Source organism: Carettochelys insculpta, chromosome 2, assembly GCF_033958435.1.
Source record: "Carettochelys insculpta isolate YL-2023 chromosome 2, ASM3395843v1, whole genome shotgun sequence".
Taxonomy (NCBI): domain Eukaryota; kingdom Metazoa; phylum Chordata; order Testudines; family Carettochelyidae; genus Carettochelys; species Carettochelys insculpta.
Genome location: NC_134138.1, coordinates 83,574,600 through 83,595,735, shown reverse-complemented (window position 1 = coordinate 83,595,735; position 21,136 = coordinate 83,574,600). Strand labels below are relative to the sequence as shown.

The window sequence follows — 21,136 nt, the reverse complement described above, 5'->3', positions numbered from 1 at the left end:
AAAATCCAATCTTGATTTTGAAATCACAGTTTTTCAGGCAGCATGTTTCATGCACTGTAGAAGAAACTCCCAAGCTACACACAATGTTGGAACAGAGTGCTAGGGTGGGAAAAAAGTGTTTCCACACATCTGTTTGTATTAGGTACCAGAATAAAGTGTCTGTGGTCATTTGACTAAGCATTGAACAGTCTTAAACAGCAAGATACTGAGCAAAGTACACATTTATAATAGCTGACCCAGGATTCACAGCAAACATATGAGCAACCTTAAAAGATTATAATCTGGGCCTACAGATCTGAGTTAATGATAATAGCAGGGAGGGATAGGTATTCAGTGATAACACCAGCAATATAAGTAAAGGTCATGTTACATAATGTAATTAGATCAAAATCAAATAAAACTTATTTCTATGAAAATATACTACAAAAGCACCACAGCAAAATTCACTATTTGGATGTTCCTTTCATAGGGTTTAGGTTTTTGCTCACAAAGCACTCATACAACCCTTACAGAGAGGAGTAAATCATTTGAATTTGTGCTCAATGAAGGGAACACAACTTAAATGTTTTCATTAGTTCTAAATCCTCCTGGTAGCACTTGTAACCTTCTTTTTAACTTCACTTAAAATACAAGATAAAGATGTACTGTATTTATTGACGACATGCAAACCACAAGAAGCATTTCCCTCCCCTTCAGTCAATCAAAAATTAACTCGAGAAAAACATTTGAAAGATAACTAAAGTCAAATACATTTATGCTCATTAACACAGAGCTAAGCATCCCATCTTCTGTTAGTATTTAGCATTCAAACACTGCTTTCGCATTTAAAGCGCCTTGCAAATATGAATCCATAACACCACTCAAAAAGAAGGAAAGTAATAGTCCCAGTTACATAGATGTGGAAACTGCAGCACAGACATTAAAAGACAATCCAACATTCACAAAAGTCAGTAGAAACACTCTCATAGACTTCACTGGATGCTGGATCAGGTTCTCACTGATTCACCAAAGATCAGTGTCAGAGTCAAAACTACATTTAGAAGACAAGAGTTCTTGAAACTCAGTGCCAATGTTCATTCTTCTAGACTGCAAGGAAACTGAAGTGTCCCCCTCTCTTAGTGTAGGCGTATTACAGGTTGATCTTCTCTAGCCTGGAACTCTTGTCCAGCAACATCCATAATCCAGCATGAATTTAGTTAGCCACACACCCACTAATCATATGTATGGTCAAGCGTTCTGTAGTTCCATAAAGTTTGTTTACAGCCACCAGTCGTGGCTCTCAGTGTTCTGTGCTGTTTTAACTGTAATTTATCCTTAAATGTCTTCTAAGAGCCCACTAAGCAGTGGAAGCATTGGAAATGTGGCTAGACAATATTGACCTCCCGTGGTGCAGCAAATTCTCTCATCCAGCACCTGTCACGTCCTGAGGGTGCTTGATGAGAGAGGTTCAACCTGTATTCTAAGACAGTGTTTCTCAACTTATTTTTTAATTAAATGCCCCCTTTTTAAAAAAAATTATAAGTATCCCCAGACTTCTCTCACATACCCCAAAGGGCACTTGTACCACTGGTTGAGAAACATGATCCTAAAGTAATCTGAGGTTTTGAAACAAGAGCCCTTCAACCTTTCCAGATTGCTGTACCCTTTTCAGGAGTCAGATTGGTTTTGCATATCATCAAGTTACACCTCACGTAAAAAACTACTTACAAAACCATGAAAAACTATTGCAGAAGACTGCTACTGAAAACTTGCTGACTTTCTATTATCACATTATCAAATAAATGATTTGGAATACAAATATGGTACTTACATTTCAGCATAAGGCATATGAAGCAGTAGAAACAAGTCTGTCTGAATGACTTTTAGATTGTACTGACTTTACTAGTGTTTTTATGTATCCTGTTGTAAAATTAGGCAAATATCTAGATGAGTTGAAGTACCCTCTGGAAGACATGAACATACCTCTAAGAGTGCACGTACCCCTGGTTGAGAAACACCGATCTAAGAAATAAACCGTAGGTTATCTCCCAAATACAGTTCACTGTGATGTTATTCCATACTAACAAAATAGAATCCATCTACACGTTTCAGCATAGATAAATTATTAAAATATTTATGAAGCCCATGTATTAATTAACTCTTTGCGAAACTCTTTGTTGAAAGCTATTCAGATTACTGCATGACAAAGGCTAATACCATATATTAGGTGATTTTTCATACCATCAGAAGTTTACAGTTTTGTGGTGGACAAAGTCCAATTTTCAAATGCAGTAATTGTAATTCCTGTCAATTATTCATGTAAAAGTATTTGATTTCTAAATTAATACAAAATAGATGTAAGGACAACATGAAAAAAGAGGTTACTAGTGAAAGGTACAAGTGTGTGTGTCTGTATGCAAGAACAAGAAATATGTATAGTTCAGCATCTGGAAAACAGCTTTGATGTAAACAAGAGAATTAACAGACATGTTTGTTCTTGACCTGAATACAGTAATGTTGCCAAGTAGGTAGCATGCCTTCATTAAAAAGTATGTATTAATTTTAACTAACAGCTGGAGAACTTTAAACAATTTGTAAATCAGCTAAGCCGTAAAGGGTTGGAATATTTGAGGATTAAGCATGTTTTCATAACCACCTCCTTTTGTGTGTCCCACAACCTAGTCTCGTGCTGAGCCATCCAGATTCCTCTACCTTTATCTAACCCCTATCAAGTCTCCTCACTCCAAACAGGCCCCTTTTCTTCTCAGCTTCTCAGCACTCCAGTTCCAACAGGCCCCAAACCACTTACCTGTGGGTCCCTGAACCTTTCTATACCTTTCATCCTGAATGGATAGACCTTGTCTAGCAATGCCTTCAGTGGAATATTGTCATGCTATTTACATTTCATATTGTCCAAGATCCCCAAGACAGAAGATCCCCAGAGTTCATTGACTTCCTCGAGATTCTGAAGATGTCCTAGGACTCACAGAATTGAAGACCTTCTTCAAAAATACAAAGGAAAGAGAAAAAGGAGAGATTGGTTTGATATTTAGGCTGAGAGGCAGACTATTTCTCTGTCTCTAAACCCATCCTTTATGATAGCATTGCTAAAAGAACAAGGTTGTTTTGAATGAAAATACAATGCACATCATACTAGAACCTAAATATGCCATTCCTCTATACAATTTCTGAAGCTGAAACGAATCTTGCAAAGAAGCCAAAGAAGTCTGATTCTTCCAAATTCACTGTCCTGGCACAGAGAAATCTCATGTGAAGTTAAAGAAATAAATTCCAAAGGTTGCTAGTATGAGCCAATATTATGCCATGGTGACGCTTTTCTGAAAATGGGATCATTTCCCATTTAGCCATTAACATTCCTACCAAGAGTCTTAACAGACAGAGACAAAATGCTCCTTGCAGATATAAATAATAGATCTCTAATTCTCTTCCACGTGCAGAAAGTCACTGCTAGAGAGGTTCTCACTCATCTAAAAAAAAGAAAAAAAAAAGATGTTCCAAGTCAGTTATTTCAAAATAACTATCTTGGAATCTACAAAATGCACCCGCTATTTCAGATAGCAGTTAGTTTATTTCAAAATTGGTAAGTCTCATTCTGTGGCTGTGTCTAAACTTGTATTTCTCTTTCAAAAGAGGCATGCAAACGAGGGAAATGAAAATAGCAAATACAGTGCAGATTTACATATCTGGTGCCTCATTTGCATATTCTTTTGAAATAAGAAAAGCAGTGTAGACATTGTTCTTTTGAAAGTAAACCCCGTCTTTGAAAGGGAAGAAGGGTTTTTTCGAAGATGGGGCTTACTTTCGAAAGAGCTGCGTCTACATGGCTTTTCTTCTTTCAAAAGAATATGCAAATGAGGTGCCAGATATGTAAATCTGCACCTCATTTGCATTTTGATTTCCCTCATTTGCATGTCTCTTTTCAAAGAGGAATGCAAATGTAGACACAACCTATGAGGGATAGTGCCTATTTCAAAACAGGTGCTGTTAAGATAGGGAATAGAGCCTATTTCAAAATAAGCCATAGTGCATCCAATGGCTATATTTCTAAATAGTCTCTCTGGCCTACACTGGCCCAAAACTTCAAAATGGCCATGCAAATGGCCATTTCAAAGATTACTAATGATGCGCTGAAATACATATTCATTAGCCTCATTAGCATGCAGGCAGCTGTGGCACTTTGAAATTGCTGCGGCTCGTCCAGATGGGGGCCCTTTTTGAAAGGACCCTGGGAACTTCGAAATCCCCTTATTCCTATCTACTGCTCGCATGCTCTTGAGGTACTGAATATGTATTTCAGCGCTTCATTAGTAATCTTCAAAATGGCCATTTGCATGGCCATTTCAAAGTTTTGGGCTAGTGTAGATGTAGCCTCTGTGCGCAGATATTGTGTTTTGAAATAGCTAAGTGCAATTTTGAAATAGATTTTTGTGTGCAGTGGTGTTATCTTTGAAATAAGGCTGTTGTGTAGACCATACCATCTGAGAACAGAATTTTTAGCTGCAAGACTTGAATAACTCCCACTGGCAGGCAAGGAAACTGAGGGTGATTCCCAATTGTCTCATACTTTTTGTGGTCATTTTTATATGTGCAAAGTGTGTGTGGAATGCTGCCATTGCAATTTTAATGGGCAAGGATTGTGTCTACTTCAATGTTTGCACAGCATTTCCTATCAAGAGACCCTGCTCGGCTTGCATAATATATTTTATTAAAATCAGCATAACTTTACATAATGTAAATGAATACAAGAGAGAGTAGACAAAAAGACCAGTTTTATCATTTTCTGCTTTAAAACTTCTAAGGACTTGATTCTAAACCTATTCATGTCAATGGCAAAACTCCTGCACCCTAAATGATACCAGATCAAGTCCTAAAAGCTAAAGTACTTTCTCCTCACAGTTCATGCCTCCTTTTTAGGTAGATTTTGAAAGTGAAGTGTGAACTACTATTCACATTTTCAGTTGATGGAAATTACTCTGCTGTGTCAAGACAAAAAGCAAACAGTAACAGGTGCAAAGATAGAAATGAAATGAAATTTCTTATCATCATTGTCATGTGCCATTTTTTGTGTGAGTTAAGGTCACAGAGATTTGCCTTTTAATAACTAGGGATGAAATCTTGGTCTCATTAAGGTCAATGGGACCAGGATGTTACCATAGTATTTTTTGTGTATTATGCAGTAGTTTATCCCATTCCACCTATATTGTGCATGATTTTTTGTATCTTACGCAGCAGTTTATCCCATTGTGCCTGTACTACGCATGAAAGGAAACAGCACTTTGATTAAACAGCTAAGCCTCAGAAACATTAGATAAAAAGGGAAGCATACATGGGAGTAGACAAGAAATAAGACTGGATATATAAGGAACGCTCCCCATGTAAGTCAGCAATGCAAACAGGGCCTTGCTCTAACCAGTTATGCAGCAAATAAAAACAAATTATTTGCATTATTTTACAGAGGGTATTCTAACAGCCTAATCTCCCCAGACAAGGTTCATGTTTGTGTGAGTTACTTATTCCCTTAACTCAATTTATCCTGCAGTCCTTCCACATGCAAAAGTCCCATGGACTTCTGTGGCAGTTCCATGCATGGAATAATCGCAGGATTGGATTGTTTACTAAGTAAATAATCAGAATCAGCAGGTTTGGAGTCATATGGGCACCAGATAAGCAGCCTGTTTTGTGGTAAGCTTGAGTATAAAATCCCAAATCCCATCAGCTTTTAGCTGCTGGCACAGAAGTTCACAACAGCAAGCAGAATGGCCTTTTATTCTGTGCTTCTCGTTTTCTTAGCTGGACTGGTATTTCTTTCTGAAGCTGCACCATTGGTAAGTGTTTTGGTATTGAAGGAGTAGTTAAAATGATTGCATATAATGTAAACTCATTTCTGAATACAGGCACAGACATATACTTTATATTGCATGCATTATACCCTAAAAACAACTCCCACAGCCATTGTCATGTTACAGTGTTCTGATACTGCCATTTTTCTCAAGCATTTCCCTCAAAATTCACAGTGATATTTAAAATAAAGTCAATGTTGGGATTCATCCAGCTATTATTTCAAAGGCCTTGTGGTTCATCTATTTCAGTGAGGTCTTGTGGTTAAGGGAAAGCACTACGTTCTAGAAGATTGGGGCTCCCCGTTCCTGGTTCTCACAGGGATGTTGGGCAAGTTCCTTTATTTCTGTGATTCAACCTTTATATCTGTAAAACAGGGACAATTTTATTTTCCTCACTGCTGTGTTGTGATGGTTGTTTACTTTGTGTAATACACTACAAGAGCAAAAGGTGGGAGATGCTATTGAAGAATTACTAAAAATTAAACACAGCATAGCAAAGATGGAGGAGCCAATTTCCTCTCAGCTCCAGAGATATTTCTGGGGTAATAAGATGCTGCTTCTCGGACGTAGAAGGTTAGGTAGCTAGCCTGAAGAGATACTTGTTCATTATTTTCTTGCCCTAGTTCTGTGCTCATTCAAAGAAACACCCATAATTAACATGTTATGTTATTTACCGAGATATTTACTGTCTTAAACTATGTTTACAAATTTATTATGCAATTATTCCAAGTAATACAATGCACCCAATCTAAGATTATCTTGATATATGAAACTTCTATTTGTGAAGTTCACCAAATTGAAAATACTGCTGTGTTTGGTACGTGTTAAAATCTGGAAGCGTGGCTTTTCTGCTGTTTGGAAGAAGACGGCTATCAGGCATGTTGACTATGCCCTATATAATTTAGTGAGTTACACAAACCTTTTCTATTTTCTCAAGGTTTCCCATGGGTCTGTTGATTCCAAGTGCCCTCTTATGGTGAAAGTTCTGGATGCAGTTAGAGGAAGTCCAGCTGCCAATGTAGCAGTTAAAGTGTTTAAAAAGGCTGCAGATGGAAACTGGCAGGAATTTGCTACAGGGTAAGTTAAGTTGTGCTGTGAAACTTTCAAGATGTCTTGAAGATCAAAATGAGATATAAAGGGGATCCTGACTGGATGAGCAATTTGTTTCATAGCTTGTCTCCCTTACTTTGCAAAAAGCATCTAATCTAATCTGATCTAAAGTTACTAAACTCAGTGGGCCCAGGCCCATGATGAGAATACATACCAGGAGAGAGAATTACTGAGAATTATCCATCGTACCTTAGCAATTTTTCTATTTTTCTCCTAGCTTTCAAAAGGTGCTATGGTATTGCTGCTGTTAAAAAAACCACCTGTGTAACTGACCTTCTGCATAATCCAGCATAGCCATTTTGATATACAGTAGGTTCAGAGCTTTATTTGTAGAGGAGGAAGTCTTTCTCCTCCAATCTTTGTTAGAAAGCCCTAAACATGCAATCAATAAATGCCCTTCCCTGCTGTTTTCACTTACACACACAAAACTCAGGACAAATTCCTTGGATAAAGTTACACTGGTGTAACTAAGAGCAGAAAAAGGTCTCCAGTATCTGTTTGTGGTTCTTGTTATAGTGTTTACATTGCACATATTCATATGATACCTGAGCAGATAACCACTTCTCATGGATTTATAATCACAACATCCCTATGAGGTCGGGAAGCTATTATTCCCATTTTGCAGATACAGAGAGATTAGTAACTAGGCTCAAGGTCACACAAGAAACAAAGAGGTGAAGCCCAGTCTCCCACATTACAACAGAGTACCCTAGCCAGTTCATTTACGGTCTTCCTTCCAGTCTTTTGTTAAATGTTTTGTGATATTGTTTCTCTCTCTCTGCAGCATTGAGACCGCTGTTTGCCTCTGTCTGTAGGTATTTCACAGACTACCCCCTAGAAAGGCTATACAGCATAGCTGAACAGATCTGAAGAAACTCTGAAGTGCTAATATATGAACATGAAGCATTCAGAACAGATTTATAGAGTGAAACCTTGTTCAAAACTTAGTATCTGTGTCAAACAATTTGTGCAGGGTGATGGGATAACTATTGGTCTCTAAAAACCACAGCATGCTTTCTTTGCCATTATCGGGAAACCTATGTTCTTTTTAAAATATGTGAGAGTGGTGCTTTTATGAAGCGCTAGCTCCCTGATGTCAATAGACACCTCAAGTGTTCAGGACCTCTGCAAATCATGACTCATGCATCTGATGAAACAGGTCTTTGCCCACGAAAGCTTATGCTCCAAAATATCTGTTAGTCTATAAGGTGCCACAAGAGTCTTGTTGTTCTGAAAATCAAGTCACTTGTTTTCAGATCCTTTAACGTGAACTTCAGAAACTAACTTTAGATGCACAAAATATAGAAAATTTTGCCTGGGAGAGTAGGAGGAAGAATTATAGTCTAGCGCTTTTATATAAAGTCAATTTAGCTGTATTCCTTCTGGAACGGCATAGTGTTAATTCTTCCCTTGATATGGGGCTAAAGCCATGCTATTTTCAAACACGCAACTTGTCCAATCAGCTGGCAAATTTTGAGACATACTATTTTATAATCACAGGGCTTGCAGTACCGTTAGATTATTTTATACTTTAAGCAGATCTATGTTTACAAGGTTTCAGTCAAAAATGTCATTGTTTGTTTCTCCTGACATTTTGGGAATTTTTGCAGTCACGAGAATTCAAGATTTTGGTTTTATATTCCAATTAAGAACATAAATTAACTTTGACATATTAGTATTTCCCATGGGGTGAAAATTTTGTTTTTTGAACTATTGTTGTAATGTCCTCAAAAGATTGCTTCTTGTACTCCTGACCAAATACTTAGGACCTGCAAAGAGGAACCATATAAATATTCCAGTCTAGGTTTTAAACGAGAACCAGTCCACAAGGGCAAGCAAAACTGGCAATATGTGTTATTACCTCACAGACCTTCTGACTATCTGGATACAATAAATAGTTACAACTGTTAAGAAGCATGTTGGAAACAAAGTCTGGACACCATGTATGAAGCAAGGAGGAGGGTTTATTACGCACAGCTGGCAGAATGCCACATCGCCGATCAGGACTCAGGGGAGCACTGTCAAGCAGTTAGTTACAACTGATTATATAGGATTTTAATGGGTGGAGAGAAGCAACTGGATAGGCGCTAGCAGCAAGACAAAATAAGCACCGTAAGCCAATAACCTAAGAGGTTACACAAATGAATCCGCCTATAGCTCAAACAACATTTACGTAATACATATATACAACTTCTTAACAGTTTAATTAAACAATGCATACATGGAACTCCAATCATGAAGTCAAGGGAGTGTTTGTAATTCTCCCCAGATAGGTATGATCCAGTGATGTACATCTAGGGATTTAAAGCAAAAACAGCAAAGATAAATGGCAAGCATACTGAGTTTGTTATACTTTGTTCATATCTCTAAGGCTGACAACAGTGGGAGGTGTTTGGGGACAGAAAGAGAGAGAGAGAGAAAAAAAAGTGTTCTTCTAGTCTAGTTCTGAGACCTTGAATGTAGCTGCTGCTGGGGTAGTTTTCTCTTTCAGACTTTAAGGCACCTTTTCAGTTTGTGGCCTTCTTGAGGTCTGTAATGTGTGATAAAAGGCAGAGACAGCAGATTTTCACTACACTGACTGCCTATGAACCATGATGCATGTTATGACATAGATAGGCCTCATACCAGACTTGGAAGTTTAGGAATGATGAAAAGGGATCTTAATACAAACCATAATATGCACTGGAAAAATTTACCTAACAGTAATTTTTAATAGTGTATTATGTCAACAGCACTTGGAATGTACATACACAGGTAAATGCTCTTCTCAGGGTATGTACCTGTAAGTGTGAATAATTATTGTCATTCTGTCTCTTAATACTACCTGTTAGTGCAGTAGGAGAAGCACCTTGCATTTGAACTAAGAGTATTTAAAAGGCAAGGAGAGAGTTACAATACAACAAGCATCTTTATTAAGCTCAGTTTGAATTAAACTTAACTAAAAATATGCAAGTGAAGGTAATTCCTTATGAGAAGTTCTTAGGAAGGAGCATGGTCTACTTGTCCAGAGGCCTGGGAGGTAGCTGTATTAGTCTGTATTCTAACAAAATAAAAAAAGCAGTCATTTAGCACTTTAAAGACTAGCAAAATAATTTATTAGGTGATGAGTTAGGAATGAGAGTCAGGTAACTAACTCTTCATTTGGTCATCTATGACCTTTTCACTTGCACCCTTTGTGCCCACATACTGCTGCAAACATAATGCCTATCGGCTAATCCCTGACAAAATTAGTTCTTCTGTGGGGGTAGGGCTAGAATGTGGAAAACAAGCTACTTCGTATGCATTTGCAATGGTTTATATCACATATTTTACTCTAAAGTACTACTTCAGGAATTGAATATGGTCCAAATTAATGGGCGATCTGTAAACATTTGAGTGCATAATTTAATTTCAATACAGCATATGTCCCATGAAGAGGATCAGTGGGAGTGATTTCAAGGGTACTTTACACCCAGCAAAATTACATAAGACCCAAGGTCACATGAATGTAGATAATAAAGAATTCAGTCACTATACACAGCTTTATAATGAAAATGTCCCAGACAATGTAATCGGACCAGATTTTTGTGCTTTGCTAGCTATGATTCCACCTGAATCATAAAGGAGAAGAAGGGCCTGGAGGTATCTCCCCACATTCCTCATGTGCAAGAGAGAATTCCTTCTTTTCTCTCCACTCCCTTCCATCCCCAATACAGATGATTAAAACATTTTTCTGAAGAGAATTCAGATGCTTCTGTTTTTCAGTCATAGGACTTCTAGAACATGGAGGAGAAGAGCAAGTTACAAAATACCTTCAAGTAACCTTACTCTTCAAATGCAGAAGCAACATGAATGAACTATGACAATAAATGGTTCCATGTACAGTTATACTTAAGTGGGTATTCAAAAGTTGATGTTTCAGTATGGTCAAGCATGCAAGATAAGAATACCTCACAATAAAAACAGTGGATGTATCATATGATATACAAGCTAAATATGTGAGAAGACACTGTTTTATGCAAGCCTGCACTTTCACTGTTGGTATTCAATTCATAGTGTTGGGCAAAAGCCATTGAACTGAAAGTATGTCAGTTTCACACTCACAGAAGTTTTGTTTACAATCCATTGATTGAGGACTTGAGCACCTATTCCACTGCCAGGATCAATAACAGTAAATGTAGGGAAATCAGGGAACGTGGTACAACTCAGAAGTCCTTTAATTGGGTTAAAAATTGCTCTGGTTTATTGCACAGACAAGTCTAGCTGTAGAAAAGCCTGGTTGTTGTGCAGATTAAAATGAACATTGGAACCATGCTTGTACTCAGATCAATGGACAACCAGGCTCTAACAAGGCTTCATCTTTGCTTTAAGCATTGCACTCACAGGGCATGATTGCCACACATGGGGTCATATCCTTACATAAACAATTGCTGTTTTCAATGGTGTAGAGATTTTTTTTTCCAGTTCAACTCAGTTTGAAGGTGAGATGTCTCTATCACAGGGCTGAAGAAGATCCAAGTTATGCTTTTGCCTTTTCATCAGGTGAGAGCTAAGCATTGATAGAGAGGTTCATTATAAACAATCTATGCATTCGTGAACAGATATTTGCAACTCTCCTTTTGCTGAACCTAATTTAGGGCAAACTTCTGTATCACTGAAGTCTCCCTGGGAGTTTTGCTATAGGATTTTGATGAGCACATGAAGCCTCTAAGGGCTTTTTCCTGGCACTACTAACATGCACTTGGACCTAGGACTAGGAGCATTGCGATTGATGCAAAATTCCCCTGAAGTTCTAGAACCGAGTAAAGAGATGCTAAAGACTCATCATTGGTCACATTCACTCCCACTGAAGCTCAGAGGTTTTGAAAATCCCAACCTTACAAAACTACATTATTTGTAAGTAAACACTATGTGCAGTTGCCCTTCCCAAAGATTATAATAATCACAATTTTAAATGCTTTAACTAAGCCCTAGCAACCAAATCTAATGGCACCGACACTTGAGCAGTAAGATACCTATGATTTCATCTAGTTTAGCTCTTGTCGGTGCTGGCTTGTTCATGAGTTTCTATTTTTTATGGAAATTACGGACAATTTATTGGTAAGCTATTTTTGCTCTTGAGTTCATGGCTTTCATATGTCATTAACTATTTGGTATCTGCAAGACACTTGAACCATAGTCTACAAACATACACATACTTCAGAACGCTACTGTTGCCTTGTCTTCTCATTGCCTGTGATTAGCTGCATTAGTCTTTCAGTAGCCTCTTTCTATTGCTACTACACCTACAATGTTTGTATCCAAATGCCCAATGAATGTTTTAGTCTCAAATCCAGCTTCTGCTGGATCAGGCCTAAACTAGAAGTAAGGTTATATTGCAAAGTCTAAAATGGAGTTCATCTTCTCTCAAGTTTGGGCTTGTTCACAACTAACAGATTAATTCTGTGTATTATAAAAACGCAGCCTCATTGAAAAATTCAATTTGGACCTAAACTTTTCAGTGATTGTTCTGATGACAGATTTTGATTCAGGTACAATTGTTAGCCTTAACTGAAACATGGCTACAATGTATTGGCTAATGTGATTAAATAATTTCTGCTTTCAAAACTATGTCTACAGTAGCCCCCCCTCAAAAGGGGGATCCTAATGAGGCATTTTGGGATATGCTAATGAGGTGCTGTAATGAACATGCAGTACCTCATTAGCATAATGGCAGCCACAGCACTTTGAAAGTACTGCTTTCAATCATGCGTGTCTCATCTACAGAGGGTCCTTTTTGAAAGGACCCCAAACACTTTGAAATCCCCTTATTTCTATTTGGAATATTCATTACAGTGCCTCATTAGCATATCCAGAAGTATCTCATTAGCATCCCTCTTTCAAAGGGAGGGGGCTAGTGTAGACAGCCATAGTTGCATACAACAAACTTGTGCAGAATCTGACCCTCTCCCTTTTGCAAGTGTGACTACAAATTACTGATCAACCGCACTGCCCTTTTAAAAAGGTCACAAAGTTAAACAAGGTGCAATTTACAAAATGAAATAAATCAACTTTTAGGTCAGGGACTGAATCCTAGCCTTAGAACCCTTTCATCATCATAAGTTATTTTCAATCAAAGCCTAGATTGTTTCATGTTTTAGCTTACCTTAGGTACAGTACATTCCCACTGAACCAAATTGCAACCCCAGACAGAGTTTCTACTCAATTGGAAAGTAACTAGACTTTCCCCCAAGGTACATAACTAGGGTTACACAAGGGCCTTCAGAAGGGCGAGATGAGGATCAGACAGCTAGCAGAGGAGAAGCGAGCGCACAGAAAGCACACTAAGGACTTGCCAGACACTCACCACATCTGCAAGAGATGCAGCAAGGACTGTCACTCTCATGTGGGTCTCCATAGTCACAGTAGACGCTGTAAATGAAGTCAATTGAAACTATAAAGGGCGCGATCCATAGTCTATGCAGACTGAAGGATGCCTATTACATAACTAGAATAAATCCTTCACTGAGACTATTTTTCTCAGAGGTGAAGCCACGTCAGTCTCTAGCTTCACAAAAAACAAGCAGCCCTGCAGCACCGTAAAGATTAACAATTTTATTTATAAGGTAATGTGCTTTCATTAGTAAGACCCACTTCAGACTATGTTTCTTGATTACAATTCATTCTGAGGCAAAACCAACTAAAATGAAGTGGGGAAGCAGGCGAGCGGGTTGGAAAGAGGAAAGTGGGAACAATACAGTAATTGATTTGTTCTTTGACTATCATTACCGTGTTTCATTATGGATCCCTCTCTTCCATCTCCCACTCTTATCTGCCTGGACAGCTGTTTTCATGGGTAGCAATAAAACTGCTGAGCTCTTAGCTATTCAGACTTTAGGTTCCTTCCTTCTTCAAATATCAAGCCATTACACAAGATTATGAATGAAATAAACTTCACAAAGATTTCAAGAAAAGAAAAAAATTGCAGATAAAGGAAAGAAGTTTAGAAAATAAAAAAGGGAGGAAGAAACTGGTTGTGTAACTGCTTGAAGAATACTTTTAGTTCAAAAAGATAAAATTGTTTATGCTAGTTAGATAGTCACAAAATGCACCTTTCCTTTACAGTTTGCTGCTTGAGCCATTGATTGTACTTTATTAACCTAGATGGTGAGCTCTTTGGGCCAGGGATTCTTTTCATTATTCACTGCATCTAGCATAATGGGTCCTTACTCCTCAGCTCAACCCTTACGAACTGCAATTCCAATTAATAATACAAATAGAAATTTTATCATCACCAGATCATAAGCAAATACCCCTCAGGGCCACATGAAAATGCTTCAGTAGGCACATTTAAAATATATAGCCTTGTATGCTTTTCACATTTAGTCAGCAGATCTTTTCCCCAAAACATCTGCTTCCTTCCATAACTTTATCATGGCAAACAGTAGATCTCCTCATCATGACAATTCTTTTTCCAGACCTCTAATTTTCAGATCCATAGCACATTTAATGCAAGCTAAACACCAAATTAAAATAGGCTTTAGCCAAACTGTGTGGCATAACTGCAGTAATGACATGCTTTCTACAGCCCACGCTTGGTACATGATATACATGAATGAGCTGGTAGCATGGATAGATGCTGTGACACCATGAAGCATACTTTAGAGAATAATTTCAGATTTATAGAACCAATCCTTGGGACCCAAAGAACAAGGCTTCATAAGTGTGCCAGTTAGCATTCCACACAATTGTCATAATACATCTGAATGTCAAGACCAAGTATGTATGTGGCTGTTTATCATTATAGGAAAACTACAGAATTTGGAGAAATCCATGAGCTTACAACAGATGAACAATTTGTAGAAGGGATATACAAGATTGAGTTTGACACCAGCTCTTACTGGACAGAACTTGGTCTATCTCCATTCCATGAATATGCTGATGTAAGTATCCATGAATGCCTTACATCTTACCTATTGAGCAGAATATTTGCTTTAAAAAAGTACAAAGAGTAGATTTAGACACTGCAGTGTGTCACCATGTCCTACAGCATTATGTGCAGGAAAAAATGCAATACCTACCATGGGAACTGAAGAGTTCCCTTGTAAGTCAATGCACCAAACTCTCTGCTAGTGTAAATGGGCAAAACTCCACTGAAGACAATAGAGCTCTGTGCACACCAACAGAGAACATGATTCAGAGTTGTACTCAAAATGGTGCATTTGAAATGTTCTGCAGTATGGAAATACTTTTATCATTGCAAGGCTTTGGAGACCCATTATGTGATGGTACTGCCAAAGGTAAATCAGAAAAGGGTCTTTATTGATATCCAAAGCATTTCCTGTTTTAAATAGCAACTCCAGTTCCAGTAATCTAGAAGCCATTGAAATTTCTTCCATTTGACATGTAACCTCAGAAAATCAGACATTTCCATTATTTTTTGCCCACACATCAATTATTAGTAAAGTTCAATGTGCATTTTTCCTTCGATCACTCCTGAAGCATGAGATAGAGAAAACTGCAGCAAAGAACAACTAGGAATAAATTATGAAGGACAATTAAAATATAGATAAGACTTTTGAATGCTATTCTGTCAATTTCCAGAAGAATCAAGGTACAATTTCATCTTGGCTACATCTACACTAGCCCCAAACTTCGAAATGGCCATGCAAACGGCCATTTCGAAGTTTACTAATGAAGCGCTGAAATGCATATTCAGCGCTTCATTAGCATGCGGGCGGCCATGGCACTTCGAAATTGACGCGCCTCGCCACTGCACGGGTCGTTCCAGTGGGGCTTCTTTTCGAAAGGACCCCGCCTACTTCGAAGTCCCCTTATTCCCATCAGCTCATGGGAATAAGGGGACTTCGAAGTAGGCGGGGTCCTTTCGAAAAGGAGCCCCGTCGGGACGAGCCGCGCGGCGGCGAGGCGTGTCAATTTCGAAGTGCTGCTGCTGCCCGCATGCTAATGAAGCGCTGAATATGCATGTCAGCGCTTCATTAGTAAACTTCGAAATGGCCATTTGCGTGGCCATTTCGAAGTTTGGGGCTAGTGTAGACACGGCCCTTATGTTTTCCTTGGCTGGTAACCAGGCACTTTTATTGTCTACGTGCTATAACACGTACATAGTGTTTACAGGGAGAGGGGAGGAACAACCACCTTTATTTGCAGCTTAACATTTGCAGCTAGCTATCTTCTGAGAGTTAAAGGTGATAAGCACTGCACAGGAATGAGTCAGTTCTCCTGATCCAAAGCCCAAGGAAGTTAACAGAACTCTTTTCACTAACTTCAATGAGCTCTGGATGAGTCCCTGAACCCTCTGATACTTGGATTTGTTGAGGCATTAATTTGTTAATATATCTTACTTCTAGTTGATTAGGTTTGCACAGCAAATGAAATATAAAACCAATAACTGAAGGAAATCAGACAAATTACTACATTAGGGATGACCGTGTGCTGGATCTAACATTGAGGCAGCTTTGGAATACATACACTGTGCTTCAAACTTACAAATATTTTCTTTTCCAGGTGGTCTTTTCTGCCAACGATTCCGGTCACCGTCATTATACCATTGCTGCTCTTCTCAGTCCCTTCTCATATTCAACTACTGCTGTAGTCAGTAACCCACAGGAATAAGATCACTCCCAAATCATCCCAGAATACTCTCCATTGATAGAACTACCATAGGTTTGTAGGAGGTTAATTCCTGTATCGAATGGCATGCTCTCTGTTATAGTAGTCTATCATTTTGTAGCCTGGCTGAGAATTCAGGCAAGTCAATAAATGCTTAAAGATGAAATAGTTGCAATTCTCTCAGTGATTTTTCACTTTGTTCAGAAGGGACACATTGGCGTTGAAGTGCAAAAGAAACTTTTTTAAGAAACAAAACACACTTTGACTGGCCGTTCAGCATTCACCACCACTTGACCTAGCATAGTAACCTGTAACTTGAACATCCCCCACCACACACACACACACCCCCCTCACAGTGGAGACAGATCAATACATTGCCTTATTGTATGGCATTTGAAACAAGTTCCTTGCATGGTAGGCAATGAATACCAAGAGATATCGTTTCCTGTCAGCACACATACTTAAATCCCAGAAATAGCTGAACAAATTCTAATGAAATAAGTCACATTTATTTATTATTTGTATCATGGTAGTGGTAATGACAATGGACCAACAATGGAGCATATTGTGCTTGATGTTATACAAACACAGAAGAGAGCAAAATAGCACAAAAACATTCGTAACACTTAATAGAAGAACAGACAATGAAGCGTAAATGAAAGAGATATAGAATACAAGCAAAGTGAACAGTGCTATGATTTTTATCATGCATTTTTGTTCAGAATGCTAAATGCAACCAAACAGTTGACCGAGTTCAGTTTATGGATGCCATTTATAAATCTTTTCAAATATTTCTGCATTTGCCAAGATCAGCTGGAAGCAGATATACTGAAAGGAAGGGTGTTCCTGTTTGAAACAAGAAAGCGCCTCCATTTGTCCCTTTTGATGGCACAGTGATCTAATACCCAAAGTTGATTTTCTGAAGATATCTAACTGGAGCCCTATGAAACATCATGTTAGCTCAGGCCAGACCTCATGAAAAAAGACTGCAGTATTTCACCATCAGTCACAACACAAAAGGGACACAGAATAGCTACATAGATCAAGTACTAGCTGTTCTTTACTGGAGTTTTAAAGGGGAAGTGCTAAGACAGAAGCATGACTTTTTAACAACATTTATCTGCATAACAACTTACAAGAGAACTTCAAAATTCAGCATAGGTTAAGATGCAGACTGACTCTGCGAATCAGTTGAAGTCATGGAGAAACTGATTTTTGTGGGGAAGGAGGGGACTAAGTTTTCTAAACTTGTTGGCTCTCGTCTGTTGGGTTGAATGTGTTTTGTTCTAGTGGGATTGCGGTGACTCAGAGGCAGAGAATGGAATGATTCCTCTAAAAAGAATCAGTGCTCATTTGTTAGTGACCTTGTAGTTTAAATTTTTAGACTGAGAATTTGTTCAGAAGACTAGATCCCAACTGGATTAATACATTGTGTAAGAACTGCAGCAACAATAAACTGGTTGGATTTTTCTGATTTCCGGACTCAGCCCTTGTTACACAACTGTTACAAACAAATCAAATATTTCCATTTGGTGCTGTTTCAATGGAAGATGTTTCAAAGGTATCCAGTTTTGGTCAATCTTATTTGGACTGGAGCTTGAACAACAATAAATTCGCACTTGCTATAGCTACACCCATTAACTACATATTTAATTGTCAATAACAACTGCTTATGGAGAACAAAATGTGGTTTCCTAACCACATTCAAGTATCCAGCTGATGAAGTTTGACACAATGGAAAACTGAATGCAGGTGTTGAAAAGACAGACCTCAAAAAACAGGTCAGGTTAATTCAGGGCTCTTTATGAAGCAGTTTCTTTTGAAAAAAAATCATACATCCATCATTCTCAGACTCATCACATGTTCGTGTCCTGACCCAATCCCACAGTCAGTTGTGGCCACATACCACAATCTATTGGGGTCAATGCAAGAAACCACAGCAGTTCTGATAGTGGGAACAGATCATTTATAGGGAGATGTTGGGGAGCAGAGGTATGTTTAGGAGAATTCTGGGGGGTTAGGGGTGTCCAACAGGCAGCCTGTGGGCCAGAATCAAAAGCATCACTTTAGAATTCCACACTAGCCTTTATTCAAAATTTTAAATTCAAAAGTGATGCTATACCCATCCCGTAAAAATCGGCATTTTGTTATCCGTATTAGAGCTCACTAATTCAAGACTGATGGTATTTTCAATGAAGACAGTAACATTTTAATATCAAATTACTTTAAACTGGATTTTATCTCATAGTGTAGACTATTACAAGATAAAATAAAATTTATTAATATCGATTTTGTAATTTTGGAATTTATAAATTCAATTTTGACTATACTCACCTCCCCACATGCTCTTCACAAAGTCGACACTCAATTGGCAAATATCAACTGTTGCAGTAGTGCATTATGGGACTCTATCCCACAGTTCCCTCCTCCCCATAGCATTCTGGGTATGCTCGCTGTTCTTTGACATCTTCCCACATTGCATTGTCCTCATTCCCCTTCCGCATTAAGCAAAAGTTCGTTTTTCTAGTTGAAAGGAAGGAACAAAAAAGGAGGGAATCAAAAAATATGGCTAAGTTAACAGAAATCTTTCTTCTTTAACTGAATGATCAAGGCTTTCATAAAAAAATCAGCAAGTGTGGGTCTTCTGAACTGGCCTTCCATTGACTGTCCCCTATTCCGTAATTGCATCCAATCCCTACAAATAACACAGGGATCCTAAAAAGCTTGAAGAAAGAGTTGATAGTAAAGCTTTTGAAAAAAAGAGAGTTGCTGATGGGAGTGTATTTGGCTTTCCAGTGCATTATTTGGCTGTGTTCTCAACTGGCTATCCACTGACTGTCTCCCCTCTTTGCTTGCATCTGATCCCTGAAAACAACACAGGGACAGTCTCTAATCTCAGCTGGCCCTCCACCCACTCTTCCCTGCATGAAGAGGTGCAAAGTGAGAAGAAAGAGGATAGAAAAGTCTAGGAAAAAAGGTTTTTGTCTTCTCTCTGCACTGCACAGACATTGACAACATGGGGGATGGCAGTGAAATCTCATACACTGAGCTTATAAGGGAAAACAGGAATCTCAACTGGCCCTCCACCCTGTGGGCTTTTTTGGGGGTGGAAGGGGAGTCAAAGCATGAAGACAGATAGGAAAGGCTAGGAAAAAGTTTTTACAACAAATATCAAAGATTTTGCAAAAAGCAGCAGGTGTCTGCAACAGGCAGCAAGGTCCCAAAAATATTTCTGGTGGTCGTGGGGGGCCTGTGGTCTGTGGCTGCAGAGACAGTTCATTCTCGCACCCCTGAAAATCTTAGCTGCTGGGGGAGACTTCCCCATGGCGGCATCAAGCCACACAGGTCCACTGCTGGGGCATGCGGGGAGCTTTAGTGGGGGGGCCAGCTGAAGTAGCCCCTCCAAACATCTTAGCCGCCAGAGGGAGACTTCCCCCCCCTCCAGCGCTAGCAAGCACACAAAGTTTTCCCCACTCTTGGAGCCCTAACTGTGCGCAAGCCAGGACAATGGCAAATCCTTTTATTGGGTCGGGGGCTACTCACATCATGTGGCTGAGTGCAGGAAAGACCTCGACTGCGTGGTGCCTGTGGGGAGAGGGAGCGGGGCACGCACAAATGTAAACCACTGAGAAGTTTCTCAACCTCTTATGCAAGCACAAGCACACAGTGCAGCGGGGCAGCCACTCGCGCCAGGCAGCGCAGAAAAAAAATACCAAGTGTAGAGACAGAACCATGAACTCCATTCTGGGGCTATTTGTAATGGGTAGATGTGCTCACAGCAAAGAAAGAAAGACATTTCTCAGGCTCTCATACAAACATGAGCCCATGGCCACAGGCTTCCTGGTCCTGATTTGAAACTCACGGACTTCCTGTTACTTAATTCCTGCACACCTGGAGAGCAGCAGCCAGAGCGGAGCACTGTGGAGTATTGTGGGTTACACACAGGACACCTCTGGAGGCTAATAAATTCCATTTTAAGACCTGGCACCTTCACGCTTGCCTTTAATTGAACTTCTGAATTTGAGCTTGAGTAGGTACCAGCAGGTGCCAACGATATCATGCTATCGATATCAGTGCTCCCTAAAATGAGCTAACAGTATTTACAGTGAACATAGTCATGTGGTAATATCAAGCTGCCTTAAATTCGCATTTATCTCATAGTGTCAGTGCAGACATAGCTTGAGGGTGGAGTGATACACATCTACTTTGGTTCTGTGTTTCAACAAAGAATGAGAAGGGTGGAAGTTTTCATCAAATAAACACACTGGGCCGATTATGTGGATGAGTGTATTTTCCATGCCATGATCAGAATAAAATCCATATAGAAAATGAAAATCATATTACTGTGCAAGAGAAGGAAAATGTACTTTCCTCACTCAGTTTTTAAAGATGAGGTTTTGACAATGTAAAACAGAACAGGAAACATGGAAAGGAATAGGCCTTTTACAGTTAAGTAATTGTAATCAGTGAGGCAAAAGGATCCAATTTATTTTATAGAAGGTAAATGCAGCAGACAGACAAGGTTCATGTTTGTGTGGGTTACTCATTCTCTTACTATTTACTAAGTAAACAGTCAGAATCAGCAGTTTGAAGTC

General features: G+C 38.9%; 1 protein-coding gene across 1 annotated transcript; it reads left to right on the top strand.

The window, feature by feature from the left end:
• Nucleotides 1-5,756: 5,756 nt before the first annotated feature.
• On the top strand, nucleotides 5,757-16,544 carry LOC142008582 (transthyretin). Its single transcript, XM_074985814.1, has 4 exons — nucleotides 5,757-5,825; nucleotides 6,778-6,917; nucleotides 14,716-14,851; nucleotides 16,437-16,544. The coding sequence occupies exons 1-4, from the start codon at nucleotides 5,757-5,759 to the stop codon at nucleotides 16,542-16,544; spliced, it is 453 nt and encodes a 150-aa protein (XP_074841915.1).
• Nucleotides 16,545-21,136: the final 4,592 nt, after the last annotated feature.

Excerpts from the sequence above, each read along its gene's own strand:
- LOC142008582 (XM_074985814.1), top strand. The coding sequence starts at position 5,757 with ATGGCCTTTTATTCTGTGCTTCTCGTTTTCTTAGCTGGACTGGTATTT. Across the intron at positions 5,826-6,777 it reads TTTCTGAAGCTGCACCATTG|GTTTCCCATGGGTCTGTTGA; the intron begins GTAAGTGTTTTG and ends TATTTTCTCAAG. Across the intron at positions 6,918-14,715 it reads TGGCAGGAATTTGCTACAGG|GAAAACTACAGAATTTGGAG; the intron begins GTAAGTTAAGTT and ends TTATCATTATAG.